Source organism: Anopheles marshallii, chromosome 3 (genome assembly GCF_943734725.1).
Source record: "Anopheles marshallii chromosome 3, idAnoMarsDA_429_01, whole genome shotgun sequence".
Lineage (NCBI taxonomy): Eukaryota > Metazoa > Arthropoda > Insecta > Diptera > Culicidae > Anopheles > Anopheles marshallii.
Window position 1 is genome coordinate 8,922,025 of NC_071327.1, and position 17,909 is coordinate 8,939,933.

At 45.3% G+C, this 17,909-nt stretch overlaps 2 protein-coding genes across 2 annotated transcripts in view; one reads left to right on the top strand and one right to left on the bottom strand.

The window, feature by feature from the left end:
* Nucleotides 1-1,563: 1,563 nt before the first annotated feature.
* Nucleotides 1,564-17,909, bottom strand: part of LOC128713381 (dedicator of cytokinesis protein 9) — a 67,933-nt gene continuing 51,587 nt past the window's right edge. Inside the window, exons 2-12 of the mRNA XM_053808239.1 lie at nucleotides 12,253-12,369; nucleotides 11,865-12,175; nucleotides 10,699-11,587; nucleotides 6,910-7,600; nucleotides 6,584-6,837; nucleotides 6,178-6,516; nucleotides 2,740-5,856; nucleotides 2,522-2,668; nucleotides 2,243-2,453; nucleotides 1,882-2,176; nucleotides 1,564-1,801 (exon numbers count right to left, since the gene is read on the bottom strand). Coding sequence (XP_053664214.1) covers nucleotides 1,564-1,801; nucleotides 1,882-2,176; nucleotides 2,243-2,453; nucleotides 2,522-2,668; nucleotides 2,740-5,856; nucleotides 6,178-6,516; nucleotides 6,584-6,837; nucleotides 6,910-7,600; nucleotides 10,699-11,587; nucleotides 11,865-12,175; nucleotides 12,253-12,369 — 6,609 coding nt within the window. The remainder of the gene's footprint in view (nucleotides 1,802-1,881; nucleotides 2,177-2,242; nucleotides 2,454-2,521; nucleotides 2,669-2,739; nucleotides 5,857-6,177; nucleotides 6,517-6,583; nucleotides 6,838-6,909; nucleotides 7,601-10,698; nucleotides 11,588-11,864; nucleotides 12,176-12,252; nucleotides 12,370-17,909) is intronic.
* Nucleotides 8,770-10,389, top strand: LOC128713382 (UBX domain-containing protein 7). The gene is made up of 2 exons (XM_053808240.1): nucleotides 8,770-9,880; nucleotides 10,064-10,389. Exons 1-2 carry the CDS (start codon nucleotides 8,770-8,772, stop codon nucleotides 10,387-10,389), a joined length of 1,437 nt encoding a protein of 478 aa, XP_053664215.1.

The window sequence follows — 17,909 nt, forward strand, 5'->3', positions numbered from 1 at the left end:
AAAACATTATCTATAATTATAAACTACCTATATAAAAACGAAAATCGGGCACAAAAAATGCATTCCTGTAACGGTATGTCCGTATAGTAGTAAAGGTATGTGTAGAGTGGTAAATAGAACGGTTTAAAATCGGTGCAAAGATTCTCAAAAGGTGTTTGTGTAAGATTCGATAAAATTGAGTCATTAGTTCATCCCTTCAGCTGGCAGTCTTTACTGTCCTAGACGGCTGTGTATAAACGGTTTTAACACTGCGTCACACAGTAAGATAGGAAGCATTACATGTTTCGATAGGTTTACCTTTGAGCGAGCGTCTTTCAAAGGACGTTCAATGTTATACATTCTACGGTATAATGGCTGTGACTTTTACCGGCATATTCTTACAAAGAATAACAAAATACTTAACACAAAATGTACAGGAAATCATTACACATATGATACATGCACGGGAAACCTAATCATGTACCGGTGGTATAGTACCTTCAAATTAGAAAGGATTTTCCAATTCTATGCTTCTGTTGCTATCTGATTTTGCTTCACTTGGCAAACACGGTTTCAGATGCGGGCACACCCATAATGCCCTCTACAACTGCCTGACTGATTGTTGTACGTTCTCGGAACGTAATCATCTTTTTTACGAATAATACGGCTTCACTTTCACAACATAAATATGTACAAGACAGTTTTGTTTTTCTTTTTAATGCTACGATTCATTTCATCCCTAGCACTAACGTATGCGTTCTGATCTTCGTACGTTTCGTTTTCCAATTACACAAATAGGACCACAAAAACTGAAACTAAGTTATGCGAGGTAAGTTCCAATTTGAAAAATCCAATCCGTATCGACCCGCAACCGTATCGTAGTTGATTGGTTCGATCGTTTTTAGATTTTTCTCCTAAAGATTTGAATGCCTTTAATTAGTGTTTTGTTTTTTTTTTCTTCTTCTTAAACTCATCTTAATGCTTTTGCTATGTCGTTCCCAAGAGAAATGTAGGTTTACTGTGTTGGATATGGTGTGGGCTTCAAATATTGGAAGTTCCCTGTGGCGATAGTCAGTTGCATGAACGTGAAAGTTGAAGACAACGTGTTCAAACATTAGAGCGAAAGAAGACAAATATATCCGCTCAGCGGTTAAATTTTTTGGAATTTTCATACAATATCAGAATAATATCAGAGAGTGTGCTATGCTAAACTTTCAATCGTTAAACCAACGATAAAATTTGATTTTTAATCTTTCAAACGAAACAACACGAACTACGCTACCTTCTACATACGGCTGGTAATAAACCCTCACGACCACAATGAATAATGGGTTACATCGGGATAGAAATTGACATCTACTTTGTAGTATTGTGTGAAGCATACTGTAAAAGTTTTCATATTTTTGTGGTAATACACTGCGCTGTTAAAGCAATAGCAAACGTGTTAATGTGCTGTCTGTGCCAAAGTTCCTCACTCGTTTCACTGGAGAACCACAGAACGGTTCCACACGATCATTCCTGATTGTTGTGCGTCTACTGCATTTGCTCAATAAAGCGATCCATTGTCAACGGTTAAAAACAAACTTATGCCGTGCTGGAATTCGTCGGAGCTCCACTGATCGCACTGAACAGTGCCAAACTGTGCCGATGAGCATTGTTGTTTCCATCGTCCAACGGGTACACGATTTCCCCCAGCAGATCACTCAACGCCGAGCAAAGATTTTCATAATTCTCCTTCAGTACGTTGTGGTACTCCCGCTGATCGGACGATATCAGGTTTGCGTTGATTTGAAGTACCGTGTAGCAGATTTTTATAAAATCACTAAAAATGGAAATAGAATACAGATGAATAATTTCAACCGTTCAGTTGAATTCAAACCGCATTCGCAGATTTCGACGTACCGAAATACTTCCTTGAGCTCTTCCACCTTGTCCAGCGCGTACTTTTTGACGCTCGTTTTGGCCGGATCCAGAAAGGCGGATGCATATGCAAGCGGCCCGGCATTAACCGTCACGGCAACACTGCCCTGCAGACGTAGCTGCAGCTTCTTGAGATCGATCGGACCCATGACAATTTCCTCCAGCTCGGCAAGTTTCGTCTGCATCTCGTCTATTGCCACCTCGATTGGGCTGAGTTCTTGCGATTGCCGATCGCGTACTGGGATACGCTTCAAAACGTACGGGAAACTGTGAAGCGCTGCAAAACAAATGAATTAATTAGTACAGTGCTGTAAAAGTATGATGTTCAGCTTGTGCCACATACTTGTCAACACGGTTCTTCGTTTCCATTGATCTTCAACGGCACCGTGGGCAGATCCGGAAGGTGTGAACGGTGTTTCGTACATGAACGTATCCACATCGTGGTTCTGTTCGAATTCTGTAGGCCTCATTTCTAGCTCGTCTTTGCAGTAGTAGGGCGTAACATGCGTTACCTGAATGTAAGCGATCTTCGGATCGAGTGTCGACTGATCAACCTGTGAATGACCAAAACAAACAAAAGTATAACGACCAGGATGTTTCGTTATTGCAGAGTTTAACTCACCGGTGCCGAATCCATCAATATCTTCACGTTATCTGCTCCAAATTTATCCCGATACTGTTTGTGCAGCCGCTCCGAGATTTCGCTCAGCGATGTTACCTTTGGTTCTTTGTAAATGTACTCAACGCCATTTTCCTCTTCAAAGTACACCTTTCAACAAAAGAAATAAACGTTTACAGCATAAAACTACCTTCATATTTCGGTTCCAATCTCCATCGTACCTGGCTGAAGAATATCACTCGATAGAATCGCCCGAGCAAACGCTTTCCCGACTTGTTGAATTCAATCACACGGTTGTAAGCTTGCGTGAGATGCTCGTAACACTGCGTCAGTCCGTGATAGTCCCGTCGCGATTCCAGTATCGGAATGATTAACCGATACAGTTCACCCAAACATTCGAGTCGTTCCGAACGATCCAAATACTCTGCACACTCCTTCAAGCGTTCGAGCAGAAACTGTTCCGTGTACTGTGAGTCCTGTGTGCCACTGTCCAGTTTTAAGCCCTTCTCGTCTCGTGGAATATTGCGTGAGATGCGCGCGAAGGATTCCGCACCCTGGGCTACCGCACAGCAGCCCTTCAGCTTGAGATATTCGGAAACCAGTGCGGCTATATGCAGATAACAGCAGGCAGCTTCGGAAATGTTGCCATTCTGCAGATGATTGTTGGCCATCGTGGTTAACCATGTTTGCCGTAGCTCCGGTGTGGAAGCATACGAGTTGGCAAGTGAGTGCTGCAGCTCCAGCAACCGCTCCGGATCCATGTGGTGGGCTTGCATTTGTGCCGTAGCCATAAGAACGGTACGCACACGGCGCGTCAGATCTTTCACCTCCATCGGGAACCCGGTTCCTTTCATCGCCTTGTCACTGCTGGCATAGTTATTGATCGTGGACAACGATTCCTGAAAGCGTGCATTGTTCAACCCGATCACATTGCCGATCATCTGCGACACCGAAATGATCACCTGCAGATGTACACGCGTGAGTCCTTTGCGTCCGCTAAACTCAAAGTTGCTGCGCATCAGAAGATAAAGTACGGCACATGCCTCCTGGCGCAAACTGGAAAGCCGACTGTCGCAACACTTCAGCAACTCGTACACAAGCTGCCCACACAGCACGGCCGTGCCTTTAAACAAAGCTTGCGAGAAGTTATTGATGAAGGCGCGCAACGCCGCAAATACATGCTTCGAAAGCGACTCCGACTGGCCGAGCTGTAGAAAGCGTAAATAAACCCGTGCAATCTTTGGCAGGACTGTTCCTTCTATCATCGAATCGCGAAACTGCACCGAGTAAAGGCCCATACAATCGAGCACGATAAGTCCGATTTCGGTCGCCAAGTTCGATTCGTATAGAGCCTGCTTCAGGCGCAACGTTTCTTCGACCAGGTTCTCCCGGTTTGCTGTATGATTTAGCGTGCCCGATTCAAAGCCGGACTCGTTGCCATTGGTCATGTTCGGTGGTAGTACTCGGGCTGGTAGAGTGCTTGCCTTTGCCGCTTTGCTACTCTTCGTATCGCGTCCTCCTTCAGCCGGCACTTGTATGTGCTTTTTGCCCACGTAGCGGAAGTACAGCAGGCACAGATCGAGCACGGTGAAAAACTGGACCGTTTCACTCTCGGTGCAGTTGTGCCACCACGCAATCATGTGCTCCGGTGACAGGTGCTTTACCACGAACAGGAAGCTAACTAGCAAATCTTTGGTTTCGGTGACAGAAAACTTATCCGTCCGCTGGATGATGGTTGGCTGGGTCACACTCACCGATCGTGCATGGCTCGGGCGGGCCGAATTGGCGCACGATTCATTGAACTGATTCCGAATAACCACAGTGCCGTCCTGGGACAGTGTGGAGCACTCAGAGTTGAGCGAACTGTTCGAATGACCGTTGGAGAGTGCTGGCGATTGTCCGGCTATTGCCGCCAGAAAACTCGTATCCTTCAGATGTAATGACGAACGAATTGGACTCGTGTACTCGATGAACATCGTTACCCGGTTCGAACGGGACTTTGGTGTGCTTGTCTGTGAGGTTACGGTTGAGGGTGTTGCCGTTGGCAGTGTGGGCAGCGAATCGCGGGCAAACACGTAACTACTGCTACACGACATACGGTTCGTACCGACGGTGTCATGTTTTCCCTTCCGTTCCATGCTATCGGAAATGCGGTTAAGATTCTCCAGCACAATCCCCAACCACGGTACGTAAAGCATCGCTAATCGGCTCAACTGTCCCTTGTTTTGATACCGATCGTCGAGGTCGTGTTTGGCCAACAGCTCCTTCAGTGCGATCAGCCCCATACGCCTGATATGGCTAACTTCATTCAGTGAGCTTTTGACCTCCTGTAGCAATATGCCCACGAGAAAATGCTGTCTGCAGTACTCCTCCGAGAGACAGAACTGTTGCAGCAAGTCCGGTGCACGATTGTTGGGCGTTAGCATGAAAGGCAGATTGAGAGGAACGTAGTGTTCATGGGCACAAACTTCCCGCAGGAAGCTAAACTTGTACTCCTGGAGGATACGCGAATCTCCTGGACCCCAACGATCCATGTACAGTCTTATCAGTCGAAAAACGAACCCACGATCCATAAACGAAAGGCAGCGCTTCACAAACACCGAGAGACTTTGGTTCAACTGTTCCGTTTCCATTGGAAGATCTTTATGTCGGGAACTTATGTACGGGACGAGCACTTGAAACAGTGCTTCGATCCGTGTACAAAACTCTTTCGGGAATCGTTCGTTCCGTTGCATCTTAATGCGTCCAGTCGAGAGGAGATACTGGGCCATACTCTTAACAATTACTTCGAAGAAAATTCCGGAAAATTTCATGAACTTATTCACCAGCAAAAAGTCCGTATTGTTCGGGTGCAGTAGCGTTGGCAGATGGCGACACAGTTCCCCATGCACGGTGTTCACACTCTGAGACGTCGGCGAGCTTCCGCTTACTGGTTGACTGTCAATACGATAGACGTACTTTACGTACGCCATCAACAGTTCCTTTCGCTTTGCTTCTTCAGCTACCATGTGAAACAGATTGACCAGCAGACGAATGATGTTTACCCCCACTTCCTCGCTGTTTGTGGCAACTATCAGTGAAAACAGTTGATTCAGTATCGTTGGTAGGAAGGTGATCAGTGAACCACTCTGTATGGCATGGGCAGCTTTCAGGATCTTGCACGTTTCCGTTGTGTCCGGTGGAGCTACCGTTTTCGAATGTTCCAACAATCGTTCGGCGTGCAGGAAAAGATTGTGCAGATGCTGATCGGTTGTCAACACGGTTGAATCCAACCGAAGGCTGATGGTAAAGATCGGTCGTTGGTTATCGATCCACTGCACATCGGGACCGGCATTCTGCTAAACGAATGGGGAACGGTTTGTAGCGGATGGACCAGAAAGTGTTTCGAGTGTTTTGCGAAAAAATGAAGACAAAACCAACCACACAGGCAAATAAAAACAGACGAGAAGAGAAGAGAAACATACACATGGAACGAGGTTAGATTTTTCTACCAGTGTTAATGAAACGTTCGATTTTGTTTACGCAAACTAATGTTCAATCCATCCAGAGCTACGGGATGGATCGGTATTAGTACGGTTAGCATCTCAAAATGATCATGCAATACGATCGCAGTTTTGTATGCGTTTTTCGTTCGTGTTTTGCCGAAACATGACACTTACCCCTCTTCCTAAACCGAGCGGTTGAATCGACAAATATCCTACGGGCAACGTAGCCGCCAGTGGAAGGCACTGTTCCTCGACATTAATTTTGCCCTTCGCGAGCAATGGCAACCATGCGAATCCGACCGGGGTCTCCGTGCTGGTGGTGGTAAGATCTTTCTTTTTCGCAATATTGCACGACACGTGGAAGAACGAAAACAGCAGATGGTGCTGCGCAGTAATGTTGAGCGGAAGACGCAACTTGATCTCCTCGTACCAGGTTGGGCTTGTGTTATGATGCAGTACTGGGCAAGACATCTGCGAGACTAGCTGATCCTGACCCGGACGTCCGTAAATACACTGAAACAATGGAAAGCATTAGTGAGCATACTGGTTCGCTTTACGATCTTTGATGTTCGATTCTTACCTCAATAGATTTGGCTTCGGCCGTATCGCTGTCACGAAGCTCTACGATCACAGCCAAGTTACGTGCACGGGAGAAAATTTTCTGGCTATCATAGTTCAGATGCAGCGGATATACGAACAAATGGTTCACAAAATGGACGAACGGATGGAGGTGTTGATCGGAGCTGTTGGCAAATTCTGTGATTTCTAGCGTTGGGTCAGCTACTGGTGGGATTGGGAATGGATTCAACGGGACCAAACTGTTTGTAAGGCAGTCTAAAAAGATAGAAGATACAATTTGAAAAGAAAATAAAACACTGAATGGCAATTGCTGTAAATATTACTCACTATTGGGCAGTTCGTTGAGCGCTTCAATGTAAATCTTCAATGAACCTGGTATCACAGTCAGTTTGCTGAATTTGTCCGGTTTCCTATACTCGGACAGCAGCTTCAGCAGCTCCTCATCCTTTAGCTTTGTGCCCTCCTGCCGATAGATGGCGGGAAACTCGTACGACGTGTCCAGATCATTGCTGTACAGCTGAAACAGTGGCCTAGCGGCCCACGCAAACGGCATTCGATAGTGGCCACATTTTTGTGCGTACTGCTTAATCGCCTTCTGCAGTTTGCATAACACCTTCGGATCTTTGGTAGTCTTTAGGTATGGCTCGACGGAAGGATTGATGGCACCCTGCAAGATTTTGTCTATACGCACAACGATGAATATGTCCGCATGGGGAACGGTTACATTAAAGACAGCTTGTTTCGCACGGGCCAGCCACTCTTTCGTGACTGCTTCGGAATGTAGCTGCAGTTCGTCACTGGTGTCGCATTTCGCCCGCGCTGGTTTCCATGTGCCGTGGCCATTTTGGTGAGATTTATTCGTTGCCTTCGGCGATGCACAAAGGGGTCGTTCTGCTTTACAGCTGTCGGTTAGCAGTTTTTGCACGTGATCCTTGTTGAGGTCGAAGTAGAAATTTTCGCTCAATTTTCGACCAGCTCGGGCATCATAGAGGGCCACACTAGTGAGGTATGGTTCAATCTGTAAATGAAATTTTGTAATCGGAATTAGGAATTTTCTTCATCTCGGTTTCAAAAATCTTGACGGAAACGGTCTGGGCGCAATGCCAAAGATGCATGTATACATGCGTTGAGTACTCTATGTGAGAAAAATAAAAATCATTTTTATCCAGACAAATAAGGAGGAAACAAATTTTCAACAATTTTGTTCCTTACTTGGTATATTTAATTGAATAATTTAAAATTAATAAATGAATCGTGAATAAACGCTTGCAGTTTGCTTTTTAGACTAGCGCCCTCTATTGATGGTTCTTACTACTGTTTAAGGTAACAAATAAAAAATATAGTAAAAAATAGCCAGTTGGCTTAACGAAAGCATAATAATATGAACTATGCAATTATAATTTTTTTATATCAATATATTGATAATAAACTAATTATTATTCATGATATTCCATCATTTCTTCACTTGATGCTCATAAATTATTTTACACTTTTGGACAACCTCTTATCCCATAGTTTCACAATCATGCACCGAGTAAAAGAGAACTCGAATTAGAAAGAGAAGGCGAACTGCGTGACATTCGAGCATTCGAGTAGCCGCGCTCGAATGGCGCGCGCGTTGTTGCTGTCACTGTGCCGTCACTTTTTTCCTGCCGAAGTCGGAGTCGGTTTGTTTCACGCCAGAAATAAGGTGGAAAATTTGTCAGCGCAGTGTGTTGCTAAAGTGTACGCTTTTTCCGGAGCACAATCGATGCAATACCATGTTTCCTTGAAGGAAAAACAACCACCGAGGGTTTAATACACATACGTAAAACGTTGTGAAGTTAGTGGTATTCTCGCATGCTTCGGTAAACCCCGCAGGTTTGTGCTTGGTCCGGTTACCGAAAAGAAGTGTTTTGTGTGCAGTGGTGCTACTTAATTGTATAAGTTTAATGTTGGACGAATGAAAAAGTTAGTATTGCATCGATTGAAGAACAGTTTTCCAACAGTATTGCAGTGGCCTCACGGTTTAGAAAAGAAATAAAGCCCAGTTGCCACTTTCACCAAACAACAATTACCGCCGCTTACAACAGCAGTGAGCTGCTGTGAATGCTCCACAAGCGGTAAGGCTAATATGAATCCGTGCGGTCGATTTCGTGCTACACTTTTTGCTAACTTACATTATCTGCCACAATTCCAATGTTTCAGATGGCTAGCAAAGATAATGTGAAAGCTCTGGTAGAAATAACCGGACTGAAGGAGGACCAAGCTACTAACCTTCTTACGGCGTACAATGGCAATCTGGAGGGAGCAATAAACGCCTTCTATGAGAATCCCGAAGGCATCCTCAACCCGGAACCGGCAGTAGTGATCGATGACGATGACAGCAGCTCTGGACCATCTTTCACCCCCAGTCGTGTTACTGCCAACGACGACGACAATGTACGTGCTCCGATACCTCGCAAGACGGAGATTTTGCTGCCGCAAATCGAACTGAACCGTGCCCGGATTGGGAAGCGTCGGGCCGCTGTTATTACAGAAGTACCGTTTCGTAGCTTTGAGCTCGAGGGACGCATTCAGGAGCAGATGCTGATGCAGCAGGGCCAAGGTCCATCGGCAAAGAAAGTGACCCGACTCGAGGCGCTCTTTATGCCGCCGTTCGATATACTGTTTTCCGGTGGCTTTGATCAAGCGCAACGGCACGGCAATTCGGTCGATCGATGGCTGCTGGTTAATTTACAGGACGATCTTAACTTCAGCTGCCAAACGCTCAACCGCGATCTATGGTCGGACAGTGATCTTAAAAACTTCATGCGCCATCATCTGGTGTTTTGGCAGCAATCGAACAAAACCACTGACGGAGCAAAGTTCAAAACGTTCTACAAAGTGCGATCCGAGCCGTACATCGGCGTGATTGACCCACGAACAGGCGAAGAGGTACGGAATCTATCCGGTAACGACCTTACGCCAGTGCGATTTCTCGAAACGCTCAAAGCCTTTCTAGTGGAAAGCAAATCACCGCACGGCAAGGAGGTTAACGTGAGCAGAGACTATCAACTCGGTATGGGCCCGTCGACCTCTTCGAACGGTGGATCTAAAAATGTAGTCCAATGTGGTGCCGGAAGTAGCGGCCAGAGCAGTTCGAAACCACAGTCGTCCTCCAGTGCAGCAGCTGGATCAAGCAGAAACCGTTGGGTTACGGTGATCGATGACGATGAGGACGACTTTCAGGAGATTACGGACAGTGAAAGTGACAGCGAGGAAAACGATCGACCGCGAACAGTTGGTAGCGGTACGAGCAACAGTAATAGCAGTAGCAGTAAGACTATAGCTGCGGATGTCCCAAAAACAGGCACATCGACACCTGCTTCACCAATGAAACAAAAGGAATCGACGTCGACCACGGAGCCAGTGAAAAGCACAAATGACTCTTCCAAGGAAAGAGAAGAACCAGCACAACATCCATGGGAATTGGTGGATACTGTTGAAAGGCGAAGTTCAGCTGCTGATGAAACAACGCCTGCAACAATGCTCAGTTCCGATTCGGAATCCAGCTTGACGCCGGATCAGAAGACGCGCATCCTACTCAAAATGCCCGGCAACGTAACGGAGCGATTATTTTTCCGGAGTTCCCGCACGCTCGAAGAAGCAACGGCAAAATTGCGACAAAAGTACGAAAAGCATTACCGGTCAAGTGACGCCACCATCGATGTACGGTTCTTCTGTCAAGCCATCAAATCGGATCTGTCCGCGCTCGATTCCTCCAAAACACTGCTGGAGTTGAAAATTCACCCGAACGCTGTGATTCACGTAACAACGGACGATTAGACGGCTGTGTTACGGAATTTTTAAACCATGTTACAGATATTCTTCCCCTGCTTGTTTCCCGCCCTTCATTTTCCTTCCTTTTGGATTTTATATTCTGTCTTTTTTTAATGTAAGATACACAAGTGTAAAGAATTCATTTGAAATGTACTGTGTACTGTAAACTAAATTATGCGTACAAAAATAGTTTACGTGTTCTTGAATGTTGCGGGTAGTTTTTCATCCGAAAACATGATTGAAAGTCACTTTTTTATAGTTTAGATGTCAATAGATGAAGTTATATAAGTATCAAATAAATAACGAACCACTTACCTGACAAAGCGGAGCTTCGGAATCTTGCGCTGGAGGTCCATCTACTCCATCAATTGGGCCCAACAGTCGAAACCGCAGCGAATCACACTTGATCAAAATCCGTTGTCCAAACTGCACCCGGTACGGTTCGATGAATGCTTCCGATTTGCTTAAACCCGGCGTCACACCACCACCGGCCGTGGCCGTAATTTTCGTACCCCCACCGACATTCCCACCGGATTGCAGGTAGAGCAACTGCTGTCCACCGAACAGACGTTTCCGATTGTCTCGTCGTGCTTGTGCGATCGATTGATCCGTCTCCCGGGCGTATCGATTCAGCTGTGGATTCATACTCTGTTCCAGCCCCTTTAGCGTACCGTACTGCATCGTGCTTGGGCTGGCCGGCAACAGTGGTGCAGCGGCACGCTCCAGCGAAGCAACACGCTTATCTTCCTGCAGCTTGTTCTGTTGCAGCACGGACGAGATTTTGCGCAGCCAGTCCTCCATCTCGCTTTCATCGTCCGCTGCCAACGTGACCGATTTGCCGTGCTGGCCTTCGTTCATTTTCATCTTCAGCTCAAAGCAGAAGCGACCCTTCTTCGGGTTCGGTACCACTTCGGTGCAAAAGTCCATCACTATCGTTGCCTTCGCTTCCGCCTGCTTCTCATCCTTGTGCAGCTCGAGGATGTACGTGCCGTCGATCTCCTGGCGCAGATAGCAGTAGCGTTTCTTGAAGGATTTTGACCCGATGTGGGCGAACATGCGGTCGGAGTTGGTGTCCGGTCCTTTGAAAAGATAACCCTGCTTGGCGATCGTGTCCGCCTGGGATCGTGTCATCTGCTCATCCAGCCGGTCTGGATCAGTGTCTACCTCGTACACCTCTTCTCGCAACTCTTCCGACGGGGACATTCTATAGGGAGTAGTGGAAAGATAATCCATCCCCGGGGTTAATTTAGCGACCAAGTGGTGCGTGTGTGGAGAATTCCATGAGATTGTGTATTTAAAACAATAGTAAACTAAAAACAAAAATACATCCTCGCAAAGCCAACTCAGACGCGCACAGAAACACTATGCTCCATAATGCTCCAGATAACAATGATCAATCTTATTTTGCTGATCAATATCAACGAATATTTGTGGTTCTTTCGGATGGGTTTGATGTAATGCGTGTTAAAGCACATTCTTACCGTGGCAGATCGTAGCATGTACCGCCGTATTTGCTGTATTTGTAGTGGATAAGATGGTTCGGCGAGTCGTACGTGTGCAGTGCCTGCCGGGTAAGCAATAGACCGCCAACCGTCGGTACGCCGGTACCTGCCGACACCGACGATTGCGATCGGTTGCTGGTCGGTGTGCCGTTTTGACTGCTGGACGCCGAACCACTTTCACTACCGCGTTTACTCGACCCATTGGTGCTGCCAACCGATTGATGTTTGGGCGGCACGTGACCAGGAATGTTACTGTGTACGGTGCGAAATTTCTTTGGTTGTAGAATTTCCTGCGAGGATAAAAAGATTGCCATTGCGTTATTTATTTTGCACCAATAGCAAGGAAATATCAGTGCCGTATACATACCGATACGTCATCGTTTGGATAAAGGAGCAGCTCTCGCTGGGGGTCGTTCTGTATGAGGGTACGGTTTTTCAGCACAAACGCTTCGAAATCGATCGGTTCTACTATAATTGGTTTGGTCTGCAAAAAAAAAAGGGAACAAACACAAGAGAGATGATAGTCGTAAGTATATTTCGTCGATCGCAAGCTTAATTTAATTGTGCCCCGAAGGTGAATTTAAATAATGTTTCTTCTTCGCTGTTTCAATTATAATTTCCTCTACCCGCGAAGGTTCGATGCCATGCTACGCGTTCCGCAGGGGTTTTCGTACTGTGAAGCTGCCATATTTGTTTCGGTTCGTTTCTTTTTTTTCACACAGCGAAAGAAAAATCGAGGAAGGTGCATTATGGATTACTGGAACACGTTCTAAAAAATATATATATGTATACATGGACTGCAGTTTTAGTTTCCTTAAAGCTTTACGTTGCGCATGGCTTGATTAAGGACGAACACGAAACCGAACAATCATTAAAGCTTAAATTGAAAATAAAAATCCAATACGTAATAATTTCCGAAACATCCGAACGCGCCGTTAACAGGCATCGAAAGGGTAATGAAGGGCTTGTGAATGAGAATGCATGTGGCATGTGGTTTAAACTATTTTCTCCACCGTGGTTACTGCTCGTGTGAGGAGACTGCGATTATTGTAAAGCTTTGAACCATAATTTTCGCCCATCAAAAAGCAAAACCAAAGAAAAGAAAAAACTTTGAGAAACTCGTTCAATTCTGCCAGATTGTCTGTTGGGTTGTTTTTGCCTGCCGCGGTCCAACGTACAGGGCCGCACGACAAATTCGTTCTTTATTCGCTCCGCTTCTTATCCCCGTGTGGATTGTGGGGCGATCACTTTTTTGTGCACCTATTACCTATCGCTTTGTGTTTTTTTTCTCTGGCTCGATGGAAGCATTTACCAACAGGAAGAATGCTCCCCAGCAGGGTATGGTGGTGTGGTGGTGCTTCAAATGTATCATATTTAGCTCGCAGCCAAATCGATCAGTAATACACCGTCGTGGGGCACAATGGGGAGTGTGGAGACGCATACAACAATAATGATAGTGATGATAATAATAAAAATCTTCCCCATATACTACAGGTACAATCGGCGGAAACGAGCAGGCGGCCACTCGTTGCGAAGGAAGTGCATCCGGTGCATCCGGGATAATCGGAATTTCATCGTACACCCGGAGGAGCTTTCTCCCGTTCCGATTTGCTTCGATCAACCGATACCGTGTGGCGCAGGGGGGGTTCGTCGCTTTGAGTCTTTCGTTTTTTTGTTGTGTTTTTCCGTTACCATCTTCTACCAAACCGGACCAGAACGCAGCGGTTCGTCCTTGCGCCGTGCTAATTGTTCCTACAATGATGTTCATTATGGGGTGTGCAAGCGATCGTTGATTGCAAACTCGCATCCATTCATCATCGCGCTATCCGATTTCTTCCGATATTTTCGTCCCCGCTGGTTGTGTGCTTCAACACGCAGGGCAAGGGCCCCAGAAAGGCAAGCACATCAAGCAGCAGCGGGCTGAGAGAACAGATTTTCTGAGCTCCCAACCCAAACGAAGCACCACACACTCGCGTATATTTTTGAGGTAAATAATCCTTGCAAACGCATGCTAATAATGATGGTGATCGTAATGATTATTGTAGTGTCTGCCATCACAGACCCTTCGGACGATTTGGGACCGAGATCGCCCGAAAGCACCCCGAGCATAATAATGATCACTCTCTTTACACCGATTAAAGAGTGCGAACCGAACGGGGCAAAGAAAAAAAGCTTGAGCTTACGTGTATTCCTGCTTATTGATACCGAGGTTTATAAGCTGATCTGCACGGTTCCAAGGAAGGTTTGTGCCGGACACTATCACATTCGATCGATTACATTATCGATGATCAATTATTAATAAAAAAAAGTATTTAATAAAAAGAAGAAAAAAAGCCTATGTAAAATGAGTTTTTTTATTGTGCCACTAAACAGATCAGTGTGGTGCCTATCGGATCGGGCAAACAGACCGACATGCGCTTCTTACTCTTACTCCGTCGCCCCCAAAAACAATGGAACTATAATTTTCATCATATTCGCAAGATATGTCAACCAAACACAAACGCCCCCACAAGATGCAACCATAAATTGTAGGAAATTAAATTCATAATTGATTCCCATTCCTCATTTAAATACGTATCGATTGGACTGGTGGATGGGGGTAGGGGCCTGCAACCCCATTGATGGTTCGTATGGGGAACGTTGGTACTTTCTCATGAATAAAGCAGTGATGTGGAACTTGTGGTTACCAATGGGCAACAAACCTCGTTATCTAAATGATCCCACCGCAACCTTCTGGGATGGGGTGGACGGTTTGCTTCCGTATGCGTCAACATACAGCATTCCGTTTGCGTGTCATGCTTGCACCTATTGCCTGTGCCGTTGACAACTGTCATACGGAGTAATATGTTAACCGCTAGGAATTAACCCCCCAACTCCCCTCTCCCACAAGTCTTATTAGAGTTTTTCCTCGCAGTGAAAATGCTTCCGCAAGTCGAATGAGTGACATCGACCACATCACGCCAACAATTAGATGCGCCACAGCCACATCAGTTGTGTAAGTGGTAAACTGCTGTGGTAAGTGCTTCTACATTTGCCTCTGTGTTTTCTGATGTTGAATGAAGTTTGTGGCGGTTGGTTTGGATGTGTCTTATTAAATGCTGACAGGGAAACTAAAGCAACTAAGTGCATGGTTCACTTTTCATAAATAATCAAACATTTTATAAAAGTTTGCGGTACCGATACGCTACTACGTACAGAAATGTCAGATCTCATGTTTAATATATTTATAACTTTAACATTTGTTACCACTAAAGTACAATTACTTTTTCTTTTTTTCTGAAATTTATAGAGCAGAATGTATTGTTGAATAGAGTTATCATGAGAGGTTTAAATGATTCAAAAGTAGAGATTTTGATTCAGACAATAAGAATCACTCTCAAAAGGTGGAATTTTTAAAGATACATGGAGTAAGAGTTTACTCAATCTTTAAGCGCAACACAACCATCATATCAATACATACATCAAACGCTTTAACATGGCTAGAATAAGAGGTTAAGCACGAAAAAGTAATTTTTAATCATGAAAATGCTCAACGACGCTATTGCAGCTCCAGTCAACATTTCTTTGGTGAATATTGGTTGGGAAACTCTAACTCGTCCTCCTTATAATCCAAACTTGGAAACATCCAACTACCATTTGGGTTTTGTTCGGGAGAAAAAGTTGTATCACCTCGAAAATCCTTTAAAAAATCTATGTAATAAAATCTTTAATTTACTTAAGAAAATCGATAGAATCTTATTTGTATATCCAATATCTAAATAAAATGCTTTGTACAAACAATGAATTATCTTCTAATCTAATATCTTCTAAACCTTTTTTTCTAAAAATATCTAAATTGTTTTGTATTATTCATGTTAGAACAGCCCGGTCGTACATCTAAGCCCTTCATTAGTCAATATTTTTCCAATTATAAATAAATTCCTATCAATAATTAAGAAAAAATCTTCCCATCTATCCCGTTTCGTCGTCGAATGAACCTGTACTAAACATCCCGTAGAACACCCATTTAAAGGCTACACTTTGTTGCAAACTTGTAAGAAACGAACGATTCGCTCTGCTCCCAGAAATGCATAATGCTTCAAGCGTCTGTTCGATGATCCATAAATAGATCGTAACATAGCATTACCCTTCTTCTAGTAAATGGATCTAGTAACGTGCGATCGGGAAAAAATTATGGCCCATTGTGTTACCGCCAAAGCGGCAACTGCAAAAATTGGTGCACCTCCACCGGCATTGGCATTTCGTGAAGATCGTCCGCAGGGGCGCCCTGTGATTAAATTGTAGTTCACTCTAGAGTGGAACAGGGGTTGTACAAAAAAAAAGGTGGTGATACTGGGAAGAATTCACATTTCGCACTCCTACCAATCCGTGACGCGCAGAGGACGAATTCGCCCAGATTTCGGGCGCCATCCTCCACCAGCATCTATCCAAGATCAGCACAATGATGTAGAGGCGCAAGCTTCATTCTATTGCTGCTATCGTATATGCCTGTACATGCCTGTGGTGAAAATGTGTGGAAAAATATTTTATCACACCATCATACTAAAATTCTTCCACAATTGATGCAACAGTTTGTTCACGGGCGGTCAAAACGAATGGTAGAGAGTAGCGTTTTTTTGTTGTGGTAAATGTTAACTACTTCTCGCATTCGCTTCCCTCCAATGTTACGAATTCGATGATGTCCTTTTATTTGCGATTGGACATTTTCGATCCCGCTCCGTTCCTACCGCGTGTCCGTCTTCCACCAACTGCACGCCGGTTCTTTTGTTTGCAGATTATTACCGGAGCTGATCGTGAACGTGTTGTTTCTTACATATTCTGTTTTTTTTTTGCTGGCCTGCACCACTTCCAACTGCCCTTTTGCGCATGTTGGCTCTCTATGCCGTTTGTTCTTTTCGGCCCTTTTTGTCAACCAACCAGCCAACCTTTAGCCGCGGCACGCAGATTGTGTACCAGACGGTGAGAAACGCTGTGCTGCTGCAGAGCATCGGATCTGCATTCGTTATGGGCACCAGTTGCCGGAAATGGAGAGTGGCCCGGAAAGAATGAGGCAACACACAGAGCGTGGTCACAAAATGGTGACGTTGCGCGCTTTGGCACCCAAATTTTCAACGCTCGTTTCAATTTCTCCCCCCCCCCCCAAAAAAAAAGAAAAAAAAAACAATGTTTCATCGCTGGGATGTCGCTGAGCCGCGATGATCAGCTAAATGTTTCCCCCGCCTTTTTTCACTCTTGCGGCGATCGCGCGTCCAGCGCGGCCTGGATACACACAAAAAGAGAGGTCATTCAATATTTATACTGCATAAATTCATTTGAATCAGCACTGCTTGCAGATGCTCGGGCCAACGATGGTTTTTGTGTGATTTTTTCTCCCATTTTTCACCCCGGTTCCGGCCCCGTTGGTTATTGTTGTCGCTCTGTAACGACGAATAAACCATTGGCCGGGCTCATTGTTGATTCAACTTTTCTGCGGCCAGGGACCAAAAAGAGGGAGGTTGGTCCGATGCTCTGCCGCCTTTGCATTGTGTGGTACGCGCTTGCATTTCGCGATCAATTTTCGGTGATCTTCTTGTGCAGTTGCTCCCTTGTTTTGTTGTATTTCTCTGCTTGCAAAAAAAAACCCCGTCAACCTAAAGCCACTTTACGACCACTTCCTGGCAATGCCGAGGAACTTGGGATGACAACCCCCCCCCCCCCCCCCCCCCCCTACCGCTGCTGGCATTCCCTTCCGCTCCATATCCACACTTTCCGTGTTGTCATCAATGAAAGGTTTCATTCGAAGAAAATCACACAACGAGCCCATTCTTAAAGGAGAGCAGAGACCTGGACCAACCGATGTGGCATCAATGCACACATCGGTTTCAATGGTGCATCGCTGGACCATTAATCTTACTTTCGAGACCTGAACCCTTTCGGGACACTCCTCGGTTTAACGAGACGCTTGCACACCCGTGGACAAAGAAGGCAGGCAGGAAATATGTTGCGTTGCATTGTCCACCGAGCACACAGATTGATTGCATTGGA

Coding starts and splice junctions, on each gene's coding strand:
- LOC128713382 (XM_053808240.1), top strand. CDS start 8,770: ATGGCTAGCAAAGATAATGTGAAAGCTCTGGTAGAAATAACCGGACTG. Junction 9,881..10,063: donor CAACAGTAATAGCAGTAGCA/GTAAGACTATAG, acceptor GGCGAAGTTCAG/CTGCTGATGAAACAACGCCT.